At 39.9% G+C, this 17,311-nt stretch overlaps 1 protein-coding gene across 1 annotated transcript in view; it reads right to left on the minus strand.

The window, feature by feature from the left end:
* Nucleotides 1-431: 431 nt before the first annotated feature.
* Nucleotides 432-17,311, minus strand: part of CNDP2 (carnosine dipeptidase 2) — a 222,344-nt gene continuing 205,464 nt past the window's right edge. Inside the window, exons 35-39 of the mRNA XM_082258975.1 lie at nt 14,626-14,786; nt 11,571-11,735; nt 7,612-7,753; nt 4,519-4,666; nt 432-604 (exon numbers count right to left, since the gene is read on the minus strand). Of these exons, the coding sequence (XP_082115101.1) occupies nt 535-604; nt 4,519-4,666; nt 7,612-7,753; nt 11,571-11,735; nt 14,626-14,786 (686 nt within the window). The 3' untranslated portion in view covers nt 432-534. The remainder of the gene's footprint in view (nt 605-4,518; nt 4,667-7,611; nt 7,754-11,570; nt 11,736-14,625; nt 14,787-17,311) is intronic.

Consider the following 17,311-nt stretch of genomic DNA (forward strand, 5'->3'; position numbering starts at 1 on the left):
TGATGCGTCGGCTCATACATTATTTGCAAAATGCATTTATTTGTACACATGGTGTCATACTAATATCAGGTAACTGTCTGACTTGCATTTAGTAAAGCAAGAGCCATATTTACAATAATTTTATACTTATAACCTATAAAATACATAACGAATACTGCAAAGAACTGCAAGCCAATCCTTTTAATACAAGTACAATGAGTTCTTGATGTAAGTTTCGAGATGAGATATAAAGCCATTCAGGTACATTGTCATTAATAAGGTTTCCTTGAATGCATACATGGCTTAATACTGACGTTTGCAAAAGCTGAGGCTAATCATGCAAAATGGTACAGACTAGAGTATGAAAATGTCATCTTTTCTTACATATTCACTTGATCCCTTTAAATAATCTGAGATTTTAACTGGTAAGTAGAAATGCATAGATGAGCCTATTTTATATTAGATTAAAAATGCCTTTATCATGGCTAAAATGACACGGATGCTGTATAGATGATTTTGAACTTTGGAAAGCTTATCAGTACGTTTGGGAAAAAGTTAAGGCCAGACTTTTGCAATTTCTTGAAGAAGCGATCCATATAATTTTGTTCCTTCAATGTAGTTGTGCCTGAAAATAAATAAATATTTAATGGCAATAGCACTGCTTGTAAATTCAACAACAACTTATAGTAGTGACAAATATTTCCTTTTCAAGTTTTTTTTCTTTTATATCGTCTTTGATTTGTCATATTTTAGCAACTTATATTTTATGTCAATAACGGTTTCCAGAAAAAAAAGTAAATCTTATTTATGTTAAAAAAGAATAATCAATCCCTTGTACATGATTGAGTATTTAATGTGAACACAGCTTTACCTTATTTACTAAACTACAGGTAAGTGGCCATATACTTTGAAAAATGAACATTCGTATCTGGCTCACTATATCCTGTAGTGACATGAGGCCAGAGGAAGTAACCTGTGGAAGCTGCAGGGGACCCAGAAGATCAACGCTTCAGGAAGTGTTGGTTTCCCTGCAGACTTCAGAGGACCAGTTTCTGGCAACAGAGCTGCATGGCCACCAGGGAAGGCAAGTATGTACATTACAAGGATATCGTTGGATTAAAACAGTTTATAATGTTGTAGAGTATTTTTAACCTTCCCCTACCTAAAAAAAATAATAATAATAAGCCCCTAACCTTCTTTTTAAAACCCAACTGAACTTTCCGTTTAAAGCCCCGTACCCACGCACAGATTGTTGGCCAACTGATCGGCCGACTTTTTTCCAATGTTGTTTGTTGGTTGAAATGTGCTCTAGACTTGCACTGGACTTTTGTTGGCCAACAAAAAACAACCTCAGAAGTGATGTCATTTTCTGGTTGACTTTCCGTGTGTTTGCCCAGTCTTGCTCATCTGATTTTTGTCTGCCGAAATCTGTACTGACTGAGGAACAATCGGCCGTTCTTTGTTGGCCAACAAAAATTTTATAGCATGCACACCAGATTTCTTTCGGCCGAAAATTCGCAGTTGGTTGTCGGAAGCATCATACTAACAAGCCTACAATCGGCAGATCGGACGTTGGCCGACAATTTACGGCCAACAATCTGTGCGTGTGTACGGGGCTTAAATCAGCTAAATATGTGCATTCCTAGGTGCATCACAACTAAAGTTGTGCAAAGAAGGGCTTTTTTTTTAGAAAGCAGCCACAGTCTGAGTAGAAAAACCTGTCCCCTGCCAGCATGCTGTAGAGAAAGACTCAACTAGAATAAGAGAGTAAGATACTACAACTTAAATCCAAAAGTAGCGCTGTGATAAACCAATGTAAAAACACCATTAGAAAGTGATAAAATATATATTAGGCCACCTGATGTGAAGTAATTTGATATCCTTTCTTTAACCAAATATTAGTGCTAACATCGCGTGATAAAGTGAGACAATCTATCCCCACGGACTGGAACTCGTCAGACTCCTATATGCCTATCATCTACATGGTCGGCATAAAGCGCTTGTGTCTACCATTGGACCTGTGGTGCTCCAAATGCATCATTCCTCCATCATCTCCTTTACTCAATCGGCTCATTCACATAAACATAAAAGAGGAAGAAATAGCTCCAATAGTGTGCTATTAAAAACACTATTTTCATTAAAATTTCTTTAAATTGCCATTCACAAAAAACTACAAAAAAACTCCACTCATCAAATACTATTAGACTGCCAGACAAACAGTGAAGGGTTTGCATAAGCGGCTCACAGCAAGCCACTTCCACTTTGTTATTTCCGATTACGGCACCAACGTCACATCTGGTTGCCATGTAGCCACGCCCGAAGGGGTTTCATCCTGCCAACTTTGGCACAAAAGAAGAGAAAGACACTTGCTCTCTGTGTAGAAGCAGTGCTTTCTCTTCAGAAGTCTGACATGCCCCCAGCTAAGTCTGATTCAGAACTTTCCAGACTAAGCAAACTGAAAACAAGGGTCCTGGGGGGGGGGGGGGGGGGATTTTTTCTACTACTTTTCTAAGGAAAACAAATGATAAGACTTTGCATAGCTTTTGGTTAGATGCACCTGAAATATATTAAGTTAATTAAAACTGGAAGTTTGTTTGGGCATAACCCACCCAACTTTAATTCCATACTAAATTTACTTCTAAAGAGAGCTCTGAATACTTAATCCTCCTTGCAACAGCTAATCCCTAAAGTGAGCACTTAACACTTAACCTTACTTTAGCACTTACCCTGACCTTTAATATTTACCTACCACACCCCAACCTTCACTGAACCCCTTGGGGCAGCCCCAACACTTAGAGCACCTACATAATGTACTAGATGCCTTCTTCCTTGAGGGCATGCATCTCCTTTCCCAAATTCAAGCAGTGCCAAGATATTGGTGCTCTTGAAACTGCGTATGAGTGAGTTGTTTAGTATTGTAGTTGTTTATTTTTATTTATTTATTTATTTCAGGTACTTATATAGCGCTGTCAATATACGCAGCGCTTTTACATATACATTGCACATTCACATCAGTCCCTGCCCTCAAGGAGCTTACAATCTAAGGTCCCTAACTCACATTCATACATACATAGTAGGGCCAATTTTATACCGGATCCAATTAGCCACTTTGCCGCTGCTCACTAGAGCTCTACTGCAGCAAAGTGGCTCTTGTAGGTCGGACGACGTAGACCTACGTCGGCAGACACTCCCCCTTCTCGCGCCGCCGGAGGCTCGATCCCGCTGTATTCAGTCACAGCGGGAGTCGGGCCAGGGGAGGAGCAGCGGCGATCGCCGCTGCTCTTCCCTGATCGTCGGGGAATCGAGTCTGGAGATCCGCCCGCTTGTGTAAACAAAGCGGGCGGATCTCCTAAGTGACAGGCAGTGTCAGATTGCAGGGTTCAGCATAGCTGAACCTGCGATCTGTGCCCGTGTCACTCAGTCACCTCCCCCCACACATGTCAGTAAGCACCAGGCATACATTAACCTCTCCCTCTCCAATAAAATTAACCCCTTCCCTGCCAGTGTCATTTTTACAGTAACAGTGCATATTTATACCACTGATTACTGTAGTAATGTCACTGGTACCCCCAAAAGTGTCAAAAATGTCAGTCAAGGGTCCGATCTGTCCGCCGCAATGTCGCAGTCCCGCAAAAAAAAAAAAAACGCAGATCGCCGCCTTTACTCGTTAAAAAAAAAACACCAAAAATGACAGAAATCTTTCCCTTAGTTAGTAAACGCAATAACTTTTGCGCAAACCAATCAAAATACGCTTATTGCGATTTTTTTACCAAAAATATGTAGCAGAAAACAAATTGGCCTAGAATGATAAAAAAATTTTGATTTTTTCATTTTTTTGGGGGGGGAATTTCATATAAAAAAAATGTGAAAAATATTGTTATTTTTTCAAAATTGTTGCTCTTTTTTTGTTTATAGCACAAAAAGTAAAAATCGCACAGGTGATCAAATACCACCAAAAGAAAGCTCTATTTGTGGGAAAAAAAGGACGTAAATTTTGTTTGGGTATGGCGTTGCATGACCGCGCATGGTCAGTTAAAGTCGCACAGTGCCGAATCGCAAAAAGTGGCCCAGACGTAAGACAGCAAAATCCTCCGGTGGTAAAGTGGTTAACCTACCAGCATGTCTTTGGGGTGCCGGAGGAAACCCACACAGGCACAGGGAGAACATGCAAACTCCAGGCAGGTAGTGTCGTTGTTTGGATTTCGAACCAGCGACCCTCTTGCTGCTAGGTGAAAGTGCTAACCACTACACCACTGTGCCGTTTAGCTCTAGATATTCTTATAATAAAATTTCCAAAAACAAAAAGGTAAAAATATTTAAACTAACTGAAAATAAAGTCCCCTCTTTAGGCATGTTATCCTTTTTTTCTTTTCTTTTTTCAAAATATATTTTTTTATTTTATACAGAATGATGCTTCAAGTATTTGCTGACCCCCTGAGATGATTCAGGCTTCTACAGTTCACAGCTTTCAATTATGATATTCTTTATAAACTGTTATGGATATAGGACTTAGCTCAAGCCAGAGAAATACCAACTCACTTGCTTATCTTCTCGTTCTGTCCATGGGGAGCATCATCTGGCCCTCCAATTCCAAGTAACATGACAGTTTTTCCTAAAATTTCCTCAAACCTTTTGGCTATTGGAATTGTTCCTCCAGCACGGATCATGTCTGCATCAGTGTTGAACACTAGAGGGCAGACAGAGATAGGAAAATACAAATATTGAACAGGCTTTTAAAACAGTATTATTCTTTTAAGTTCTTTTCTTCTTAGTTTTTAGATGGTACATACATGACTACAAACATAATTAGTAAGATGACATAGAAATGTTATGCCCCAAATAGCCATTTAATCCTGTTCCTGATTAAACTGGGGGACTGCGTCTTCAGGTTGTTATATAACGTATTGCAAAAGTGGCATACTGAGCAATATTATCACACCTGATTAATATCTCAAAGTGTTATTGAATATGCATGTGGTTACCTCAGGGCTTTTGTCATAATATGTAAGTAGGCACAGCATATTTGCACATTATGGCACACTTACCTCCCAAAGCCCACCCCAGCATTTAGATGTCCACACTCTCCCTCAGGGCCGCTGTTAGAAATCATGGGGCCCCGCACAGCCTTCCTGACGGGGCCCCCCCAACTTCGTCGACACCCTCCCTGGGGTGCAGTGGAACAGCGGCACTGACTTTATCCGCCTACACCCAAAAAATGAAAAAAAAGTCCCTCTTCTGTTCCCACCTCCTGGGCCCCTCTTGACCTGATGGAGCCCAGGGAAATGTAATTTAAGCTCTGGTAAGCAAGTAGGAGTGGGGATGTGGTCTAGTAAAAAACATTTATTCACTTAGGCAGAAATGAACAATAAAGCTGCCCTGGGCCCCCCTGTGTAGCTGATGGGGCCTGGGCCCAGTACAATAGGACCAGTTGTACTGCCTTATCAGCGGCCCTGCTCTCCCTTAATGTTCTGTCACAGGCCACTGAGATCATTTCCTGATCTTCTACTAGGTCTTGTGGATTTAGCCATCTTCGTTGGCCAGATCATGCTACTTTGTTATGTCACCCATGGTATGCCAGTGTTATACAATGAGCCGTGCATCTGTTCGATGTACAATTTAATGCAAAAAAGACATACAAAATGTCTTCTGCATAACTGCTGCTAGTAGTTGTTTGTTCCAATTTAAAAGGCCTCCTTCCTAAAGCTGATATACTGTACATTTTTGGTGGATGCTGGGTTTTGAAGCACCTGAAAATGTCTTATAACTTCTAGAATCTGTATCAATATCATCCCTGCGCTTGAGCTCTTGGGTCTGCACACCTACTGTGTCCATTATGAGGGGTTTCTACTTTTTTTTATATTTTATGTTATGGAAAATGCATCAAAAGGTGTTGTATCATTTTAAGGTGGGTAAGACCATTAAAAAGTCACATAATTGAGAAATAGTAATAGGTACATTTTTCTGTTGAAGAATCCAAGACATAAAAGTAGTAATGGGCTAAGTCACCTATGTTTTCATGAATAGGACATTGAAACAAGACTAAGGGACTCAATTATATTAATTATAGGGCTGAATTCAAAGACACCCCAAAATCAAAGTGACAAAATGATGCAGCAGGCTAGTCCATTTGCTAAAATGTTATTGCAGCAACTCAAAATGGTACTCAGTTTGTATAGCCCCACATACTTGTATGCATGCCTGACAATGTTGGGGCATGCTCCTAATGAGACGACGGATGGTGTCCTGGGGTATTTCCTCCCAGATCTGGACCAGGGCATCACTGAGCTCCTGGAAAGACTGAAGTACAACCTAGCGGTATCGGATGGACCGAAACATAATTTGTCCCAGAGCTGTTCTATTTAATTTAGATCAGGCGAGTCTGGGGGCCATTCAATGGTATAATTTCCTTCATCCTCCAGGAACTGGCTGTATACTCTCGCCACATGAGGCCGGGCATTGTCGTGCACCAGGAGGTACCCAGGACCCACTGCACCAGCGTAGCATCTGACAATGGGTCCAAGGATTTCATCTCGATATCTAATGACAGTCAGGGTGCCATTCTCTAGCCTGTAGAGGTCTGTGCGTCCCTCCATGGATATGCCTCCCCAAAACCATCACTGACCCACCACCAAACTGGTCATGCTGAACGAGGTTACAGGCAGCATAACTTTCTCCATGGCTTCTCCAGACCCTTTAACGTCTGTCGCATGTGCTCTGGATGAACCTGCTCTCATCTGTGAAAAGCAAAGGGCGCCAACGGAGGACCTACCAATTCTGGTGTTCAATGCCAAATGCCGCTCAAGCTCCACTGTGCTGGGCAGTGAGCACAGGGCCCACTAGAGGACTTCAGGCCCTCAGGCCACCCTCATGAAGTCTGTTTCTGATTGTTTGGTGAGAGACATTCAAAGCAGTGGCCTGCTGGAGGTCATTTTGTAGGGCTCTGGCAGTGCTCATCCTGTCCCTTCTTGCAAAAAGGAGCAGATACCAGTCCTGCTCATGGGTTAAGGACCTTCTACGGCCCTGTCCAGCTCTCCTAGAGTAACTGCCTGTCTCTTGGAATCTCCTCCATGCTCTTGAGACTGTGTTGGAAGACACAGCATACCTTCTGGCAATGGCATGTATTGATGTGCCATTCTGGAGGAGTTGGACTGCCTGTGCAACCTCTATAGGGTCAAGGTATTGCCTCATGCTACCAGAAGTGACACTGACCCTATTAAAATGCAAAAATACTGCAAAACAGTCAGAAAAGGGAGTAGAAAAAAAGAATTTCAGTTTTCATCTGTAAAACTTTTCCGGTTTTGGAGGTCGTCTAATTATTGCCCATCTTGTACACCTGTTGTTAATTTCATTAACACCAAAGCAGCTAAAACTGATTAACAACCTCCTCTGCTACCTAACTGACTAGATCAATATCCCAGGAGTTTAATTGACTTGATGCTATACGCTGCTTCAAAAGTGTTCCTTTTTTTTGAGCAGTGTATATATTTTGAATGTTTGGATGGCAGTGGGTCTTTTTCGTATATTTAATCTATTTTAGAAGCCATCTCAAAGTTTGACAGTGTGCACATTATATATGTATTTATCATGATGCATATTTTGCAGGCTAAAATGTTTCATTTGTATCTCCTGTACCTTTTTTGACTGCTTTCTGGGCAGCCACATATAGGGGGTCATTCATATTGGCTATCCAGGGCTGTGCTCCAATAACCATGGTTACTTTTAATTTATTTGGGCTCTTACGTTCAGAAAATTTACTTTCCAAGTAATCTGTTACCTAATGGAAAAAACAGAGAAAAAATATTTCATTATTTATTGGCATCATATATGAAAGTTCTAAGACACAAGCTACCATTTTCAGTGTTTGGGACCTGGACCCTAAGCAGCATCCAATGTAATGCTTCTCACACAGGTATTTTACTTAATGACGAACTGCCTCCAACATAGCGGGGTGAGCCTTAAAAAGAATTTCAGGTATGGATATTTTTTTATAGTTACATTGGTCCAGCTGCTGTGCCTCTTGATGGCTTCTACATCATTGCAGGACACAATAGTGACATGGGGTCAATTGGAGGAACCACAGATCACAATGGAGGATCAAGCATCTAACACACTCAGAGAATGTTAGATGCAGAAACCAATGTAGTGTTTGAAAACTGTGGTGTTATTTAAAAAAACATATATTATAGAATAAGTCCACATAACAATGCCTTATATCCTAGTTTCCTGTTGCATTATTTCTCATTTCTGCTTACATTGGTTTCTTAATTATGTCCCCGCCCATAAATGATCCAACCGTCCATCAATCGAGAAATTATTCATTTTGCGAGGATGAGTGTGCATATGGTTCTGTGCGGTCGACTGCATTACCTCAAATACCTCCAACAGTATTTGAGGACTGGAGTTAAGAAACATCGCTCTATAGTACACACAGCGTGCCCTATCCTTGTCAAGGTGGCCACACATGGTATGAACAGAAGTTTTCATCTGGCACAGCTTTACTGTCTATCAAGCAGCTGGCTTTTTATGTAAATAATTTTTTGGCTTTTAAAAAAGAAGATTGTAACATATTATGTTGGGCTCCCTGGTTAATTTAGACCTGATTCTGCTTCTTCTTGTTGGCACAATTCCATCAATAAGTGTAGCATGAACCTGTATAAAGTCTGTTGCATCTTGCCATATACAGTATATGCCATATATATGCCATATATATGTGTTTGGAAATTTATTTTTGTATATATGACACCTTTTATTTTATTTTTTTTAACAGACTGTGGTTCCCCATCAATATTGTGTGCACTGGGCCATTTTTCTTTATGGAGTTATTTTAAACTTTAATCTGTTTATACCATTATTGGACTTATTCACTGCCTCATTTTATATATTTTTTATATACTTTATCACTTTGATTGCACTTTATCACGGGGATATATATTTACCTCTGTTTTTATATGTTGGTCTTATATTTTTAATCCGCATATTTATTTTTTGCACTGATAATTTATTGTATTTACATACACATCACGGTGATTTCATTCATTTACACACTGCAATACCTAATATAGGCAGCGCCAATTACCCATATATATATATCCTTTTATTTTACAGTAAAACTATATTGGAAAAATATTTTCCTAAATTTGTCTGTCTAATGAATATTAGTTAGCAAAGGTTCAAGTGACAAAGCAAATCAGTAAAAAAACTGCATTTGGCATCCAATTCTGAAGCAGGGCACATTCAGCTTTTCTAGTCTCAAAGTAAGCTAATAGAAGTTTCATAAGCATACCCAGCCCAATCCCGCCTTTTATTACTGGATTTTTACATTGATGGAGTAATTGGGAGAGCAGGGCATAAAACAGGAGTTCTAGAGAAACAATGGCAAAGGTCCTGTGGAAAAGAGAGAGTAAAGGCTGATACACACTATGAGAAAATCGGAAGAATATTTCCGTACGAGGCAAGATTGTTTGAATTTCATATAATGTGTACACAACTTTTAACATCTGATTCCGACTTTATATATTAAAATTTCCGAGGGAACAAACTCCAAAATGCTTTCATTCAATGTGTACCGTTTTCTTAAGATTTTCATACTGGAAAAATCAGATATGAAAGACTGCGCATGATCAGAAACAAAAAACAACAACAAAAAAAAGAAGGCCTAGATAAAATCAGTCTTATAAGGTCACCAGAAACTATTATAGTTTCCTAAAAAAAAAGGGGGAAAAATAGGGGGGGGGGGGGTGTTTTAGCATGTTCTAGTTTTGCTGCCCTGTTTAGAATATTTATTATGTAGTTAACATATATGCCTTATTAAACCTTCTTTATTAGATCAAATATCACATAATTTCAAATATAAACTACTTATTGGGCCTTATTTATTAACCACTTGCCGAGTTTTACTGGGGCAGGCTGGCTCGGCTGCGCAAACCGACGTAGTACTACGTCAGTCGCGCATGTGGTGCTGGGGGACAAGCGTGCGTCGGCGGCGGCGCTCCCGCCCCCACTAGGCAGTGGGATGCTAATGCATGGGGCCCACGGCCACGATTGCCGCCAGCCACACGCGATCGCTCCCAGCTGAAAGAGAAGGACGGTCAGCTGTTGTAAACACAGCTGACCGTTCTTCTCTCTGAAATGATCACAGAGCGCCTGTGATCCTTCTATATAAGATCACAGGTCTCTATGGTCATTTCACAAACCCCTCCCTCTACAGTTAGTAAACACTCCCCTAGGCTCACATTTAACCCTTTGATCATGCACAAGGTTAACCCCTTCCCTGCCAGTGTCATTATTACAGTAACAGTGCATATTTTTAGCATTGATTACTGTAGTAATGTCACTGGTCCCCCCAAAAGTGTCAAAAAGGTCAGTTAGGGGTTCGATCTGTCCGCCGCAATGTTGCAGTGCCACCAAAAATCGCAGATCACTGCCATTACTAGTAAAAAATAAATAAATAAAAATGACATAAATCTTTTCCCTAGTTAGTAGACGCGATAACTTTTGCTTATTGTGATTTTTTTTTGCAATTTTTTTTTTTAACAGAAATATGTAGCAGAATACAAATTGGCCTAAAAGGATGAAAAAAATTTGAATTTTTTTTTTTTTTTTTGGAAATGTTATATAGCAGAATGTGAAAATTATTATTTTTTTTTTTTATTTAGAATTGTCGCTTTTTTTTGTTTATAGCCCAAAAAATAAAAATCGCAGAGGTGATCAAATACCACCAAATTAAAAGCTCTATTTGTGGGTAAAAAAAGGACATTCCTTTTATTTAAGTACAGTGTTGCACGACCGCGCAATTTTCCATTAAAGCAACGTAGTGCCGAATCGCAAAAAATGGCCTGGTCATTAGGTTGCAAATTCTTCCGGTCCAGAACTGGTTAAGGCTGGCCATACACTATACAATTTTCTTATTCAATTTCCTTTAGATTTACCTTAAACTATGTAGTGCAAGGGCCTGCCTGATTGCATACAAATTGAAAGTGTTTAGGTTTGACCCTATATTACATGGTTTTGGTAAATCTAAAGGAAAGTTGAACAAGAAAATTGTATAGTGTATGGCCAGCCTAAGGGTCTGAGGAAGAACTGACAGCTTGTATTGCTAAGGAGTAATCAATCATAATCACTACTTTATTGTGCAACTGTCTTTTTTCGTTTAATACTTAGGAAAACTCAGACCATACTTACTCTCTTTATATACTGTATATATTTATTTGTGCCAGTCAGCACAAAAAGATACACTATTTTAACAAAAATGTAATTTTTGTAGAGCCCACGTTTTCATTATTTTATAAATAGGTACAATTACTATGGTTTATAAAAAATAAAATGTAAAGCATATTTTATGATTAATATGGTGCTATCATAATTTGTAGAGCTGCATTTAATATCACATTCAGCTACCAGCTTTCAGAAATCAACTATTTTCCGTAACTACCTAATTTAATCTAAAAATAATATCCAATGTTTGAGATCTGATAGAGCCCATTAATGTGTTTTGAATTGCAGGCAAATAAATCCAAATTCTACGTAATACAGATAATATGTCATGGTTTACTTTAATTATGTTATGTATTTTAACATTATTGCTGGCATACCTGCTTTTCTACAACAGATGGATTCATATTGGGAACTTGACGAATTGAGAATTTGGCTATAACTTTTGCAGGAATTACAGTTTTTGTTCCTGATCCAGAGAAAGCTCCCTCAATGCCATGGATTGATAAAGAAGGATATCGCCATCTGTGCATGAGTATTTCCTCCTGTAAACGCAATATGAACAAACAAATAAATAGCAAAACTGAACAGTATTTACTTCTAATGTAATGCATATAGCTGTGCAATATGGACAAAGTGACTTACAAAGCATATATCTGTTAAAAGAGAAACTATGCATAGTTCTAAACTGTCCTTCATTCGAATGTTACTGTTCCTCATTTGCCTGATTATTATACAGGATTTATATAGCGCCAACAGTTTGCGCAACGCTTTACAATATAAAAGGGAGACATACAGTTACAATACAATAAAATTCAAGAGGGTTAAAAGGGCCCTGCTCAGAAGAGCGTACAATCAAATATTGAGGCAGGTGGTACAAAAGGTTGTAACTGTGGGGAATGAGCTGATGGGAGAGTAAAAAAATTAGTTGGAGGTGTGATAGGCTTCCCTAAAGAGATGAGTTTTCAGGGATCGCCTAAAGGCAGCTTGAATAAAGCCCCGATCACATGATCAGATTATCGAATTATCATGCTAGTCTGATGTGGAAAGTGAAGAAGTTATTTTCATACAAATTTTCCCATACGACAGAATTCTACTTCAGAAGTGATGTCATGTGTTGGATTGTTTTCTATATGTTCTTTCGTCTCTGAGCATGCCTAGTCTTGCTCTTAAGATTTTTTTCCGTCTAAATCTGTACTAATGAGATGAAAATCGGACATTGTTTTGACGGACGACAAAAATTATATAGCCTGCACATCAGGATTTTGTCAGCCGAAAAGTCGGAGATGGCTGTTGAAAGCACCATACTAACAATCCGAAAATCGGCAGAACGGTCGTCGGACGAAATTTCACTTCAGATTTTCTTATCGTGTGTACGGGCCTTAAGAGATAGCCGGACAGATTGAGGTAGAGCTTTCCAGAGAATGGGAGAGGCTCTAGAGAAATCACAGAGAGGAGCATGGAAGGAGGAGACATGGGAGCTAAAAAGCAGGGGGTCTTGAGAGGAGCAGAGAGGATGGTTTGAGTGATATTTGGAGACAAGATTGGTGATGTAGCTCAGGGCTGAGTTGTGGATGGCTTTGTATGTTGTAGTTAGTATTTCTAATTTTATTTGCTGGGCGATCGGGAGCCAGTGGAGGGATTGGCAGAGAGGGGTGGCAGACACTGAGCAGTTGGTAGGGTAGAGGAGTCTGGCAGCAGCATTCATGATAGACTCATGTGAGCGGATAGCCTATGAAGTGGTAGGCCTATGAGAAGGGAGTTGCAATAGTTGAGGCAAGAGATAACAAGGGAGTGAATAAGTAGCTTGGTGGTTTTATTAGTTAAAAAGGGGCATATTTTAGAGATGTTACAGATGTGAAGTCTACAAGCTTTTGACAATGATTGGATTTGGGGCTGAAAGGACAGGTCAGAGTCTAGGATTTCACCTAATACCTTGGCATGAGGGGAGGGATTGATGGTTGCATTATTGATTTTGATGGAAAAGCCATGAAAGGGGCCTGATGGAAAAGGTCTACAAAAAATGCACTTCTTAACTACCAAAGGTGTTATACCACAATAAACCTTTCCTCTGCCCTCGGAATTATTGTATTTGTTATTTATAAGCCAGAATAATAAAACGTTATGATGAAAAAAAAGTACTTGTTGGTTTAACAAATCATTTTCTCCATATTAATTCTTACCAATTTGCAAAAAACTGGGGTCTAATCAGAGTTGTATAAAGTACTCAAAACCCATACTTGAATAAAAGTACAAGTGCTCGATCAAAAAGTGACTTGAGTAGAAGTGGAAGTGCTCGATCAAAAAGTGACTTGAGTAGAAGTACTAAAGTATTCAACATTTTTGAAGCTTTCTGTCAAACAGGGAGGCCTACACACAGTTCAAAATTCTGTACCAGCCGAATTTCAATCCGTGTGCACCCTGCCTAATTGTCTGACCTCTCTGTTGAGCTGCTCCTTACCTAAACAGAGCAGTGATATCCTTATAACAGCAGTGTCTTCAGTGAAATTTAACAGAAGCCAGACTGAGATAAGTAAGATAAAGCCCCTCCCGCTTCTCCATTGGAAAATTTCTACTCTATTCCTGTTATGGTGACAACTCAGAATTTAGAATTTGTCTTCACTTTCACACCCATTGGAGCAGTTGAATGACGGGTCTTCCCTTCCCATTCACAGAACATGATGCATTGTAGTAAAATGAGTTCTATGAATGGAGAAGACAGCAAAGAGGGGCAGGTGGCCAGTACAACTTTTCTGTGTAGCCTAGACTGCAGCTAACCTTTATAGAGTCGGGTAGACAGCTTCTATATGCAGTGTTCAGCAGTTGGGAATAGGCACAGGGGAAAAGATTTATAGCAGAAGCAGAAAACTGTAGGTAGTGAGATACACATAACTGTTTGAAAAAGCTTTAAAGTGGGAGTAAACTCCTTTTGTTGATTTTTACCCATAGGTAAGCCTCCGATGAGGCTTACCTATAGGTACAGTAAATATCTCCTAAATGTGCACTGTTTAGGAGATATTTACTTTAGAAGCAGCCGGTGATATCACTGTCACGTGTGCTCTGAAAGAACGGTATACCCATGCCATTCCTGCAGAGCCCTGTGCCATAAACAGTGACTTCCGCGTGCATGCACAGGAGTGACTTCATTGCAGCTTGGCCATTCATACGACCGAAGCCCACAAACCCGGAAGGAAGACCGCCTACAGCGGTGACAGCACCCCGTTGGAGAGCTTTGTTTTCAGGTAAGTCTGTCATAATGTGCTTGCGATGCATACTAGCACATTATGACTTAAACTGCCCGAGGGGCAATTTTTTTTTGATGCTGTTTACTACCACTTTAAGTAGGTACCATGCCTCAGTAAGTCTCATGTTAGTGCAAGATGCTAAAATGCTTTAAAAACATCTTTGAAGTTTGAATATGAGAATTGCACTTGCCTTTGTGTCATGAAGAAATTGTTTTGCTCCTGTATCAGTTTTCAGATCATCAAGGTTGAATTCAAGATTTTTGTATAATTCTTTTTCTTGTTCGGTGAGAGGTAAGACATCATCATAAATTCCCGGAATCAGGATTTTACCTTTGGCATCCACAAGCTGACCTACAAAAATGAATGGATATGTTTAGAATGCAGAGTAAGCTTGACCAGTAACCTGTGTATCACCCTCTACAGTTTGGTTAGGTAAATGTATGCTGACAAAATTTATGCTAAGTATTTAAGTAAGTCTGGGTAATTGTTGTTGGGTTCAGCCTAAGGTCAGGCTGGAAGGCTCTGCAGACCAGGCCTCCATTGCCTCCCCCTGGTTCTGAAGCTCCATGGAAACTTCTAGAAACTAATGGGTAAAGGTAAAGAGGCAGGGTCTGAATATTGATGGGAGTTTTGACCAATCCCCAGGCAGGAGGCCTGGCAGGGTGGTTAGACAGGCCCATAAATATTGAAGAGCCTGGCCAGTTGTTGTTGTCAGGTGGAAGATGAAGTGCTAAGTTTGATGTTGTGAGGCCTGGGAGGGGACCCCAGAGCTGGGGGCTCTGCTTCCATGCTGGAGCTGAGAAAGGAATAAGAGAAAGCTGAAGAGAGGGATCTCCGCTACCCTTCAGTCTCATCCAGGAGACACCCTGGCTAGCATGGGAAGACCTGGACAGCAGGAGGCCTAAGGAGCAGTCTTATCTGAAGCAGCAGGATTAAAGGGACAGTGTGAGTACCTAAACACCCCAGGGACTACAAGGGAGAAGGCTGCCAGATGCAATATCCAGCATGCTTTCACAGAGAAAGTGTCACAGCTAACCTAAATCTCTTGCTCTGGGACACTTTTCAAGGTAGTCAGGTGAACTTGTATTTTCTGAAAGCCTTGGGACTTTGTGAGATTCTACTAGGGGGACATATTGCTCCTGCATATAGTCTGAGACTTTGTGCTACTTCATCTAGAAGCATAGTGCTCCTGATCCATTAAAGATTGATATCACTCCAGAGGGAGTACAGTCCAGAATCTCCATTTTTTGTGTACATAGATAAGGAAGTATGTTCTTAAGTTGTTCTACCAAGCCAATTGGGCATCCCATATTTCCTCAACTCCTTGCAAGTTGTTTTTTCCTCAATAAAACAAAAGCAAGCCCATGGACTGGTTACTGACTCTGCATGAAAGTTGGAAAATGCGTGTTACCTGACTGTGCAGAGATAGGGGGGACCCAAAAATCCAGCGGCTCCCATTGGAGGTTTTGCTAGAGCTGTAAAACACCAATTTTTCATCCCTAAGCTAATCAAATATATTCCTATATAAAAAATGTTTTATGTGAATCATGACCCATATAGTAGGACTATTATACCTGTGTGTTAAACTGCATATTGTTGGGAGCACTTAGCTTAAGAAGTGTCTATTATGTGAGACCTCACTGCTCTCAGGTTCATCAATCAAACGATAACAGAAATTGATTTTTGTAAATATGCATTGTTCTGGTTGACTGGTTTACATGCTTTTAGCTGTTTACTTTTCTATGTGGGCATTTAATAAAGTTGTATAATATATATAAAAGGATCAAATTAATGCAGCTTTGTATTCATTAATACGTCAATAAATGTATTTTTTTTTTTAAATGCAAGCAGTGCAAGTGCTTTAATTTGACTTGGTATTGGCATCTTGCACCCTTCCACAGCCGAGCTCAGACTGGGGGAGGGAGAAACAGCAAAGGGGGATAATCACTAATGCTACATTGATCATGTGCTAACAAGGAACATGCTGATAAGAGGAGAGATCGGAATGAGAAATGAGTTAATACATTGTAAGTGTGCTGCTTCTCCTTGACTGTCCAATCAAAGTCTGAGGGAGGGACAAAACAAGACAAAAGTGATATTTAAATGCAGAAGAGAAAAATCAGGTCAGACAGAGCTGTGTTGTGTAGCAGAGCAATTTAAACCATAGGACCAAATAGACAAAAATACAAATCCCTTAGCAGGTAAATCTGCACCAGATGCATCTTATATGTATGTCATTTGCGTACTTTGCTATTTGCCTCAAGTTTAGTTATATACAAATATACACTTTAGCACAGATGCAGATATATCCAAGGACCTTCATTCTTTAATATCATTCTATATGTGTAATAGCCTGTGTTTACCATGCTACAAAATGGAGGTTGCGAACACAGAAATGTGTATCTCATAATAATCCTCTGCCACTACCAGACCAGCAGAAAGGTGCTTCATAAATTGAACTGTTTGCCAGCGTGCCAAGGGACTTAAAACAAGGAAGGTTTAGAACCTCTCTTAACTATAACATCTAAAATGAGACTCTAAATCTTCTACAATTCAGTAAAAGTGTTTTTTTTTTTGTTGTCTGTCTCCAATGGATAGATTTCCCTTACATTATATTTTGAAAAGTATTGGGGCACGTGCCTTTATATGTACAGGAATTTTAATGGCACCCCAGTCTTAGCCTGTAGGGTTCAATATTGAGTTGGCCCACCCTTGCAGCTATAACAGCTTCAACTCTTCTGGGAAGGCTGTCCACAAGGTTTAGGAATGTGTCTATGGGAATGTTTGACCATTCTTCTAGAAGTGCATTTGTGAGGCCAGGCACTGTGTAGCTCAGTCAAATTTCTTCATCCCAAACTCACTCATCCATGTCTTTA

The sequence above is a fragment of the Pelophylax lessonae genome (assembly GCF_965119305.1).
Source record: "Pelophylax lessonae genome assembly, chromosome: 5".
Lineage (NCBI taxonomy): Eukaryota > Metazoa > Chordata > Amphibia > Anura > Ranidae > Pelophylax > Pelophylax lessonae.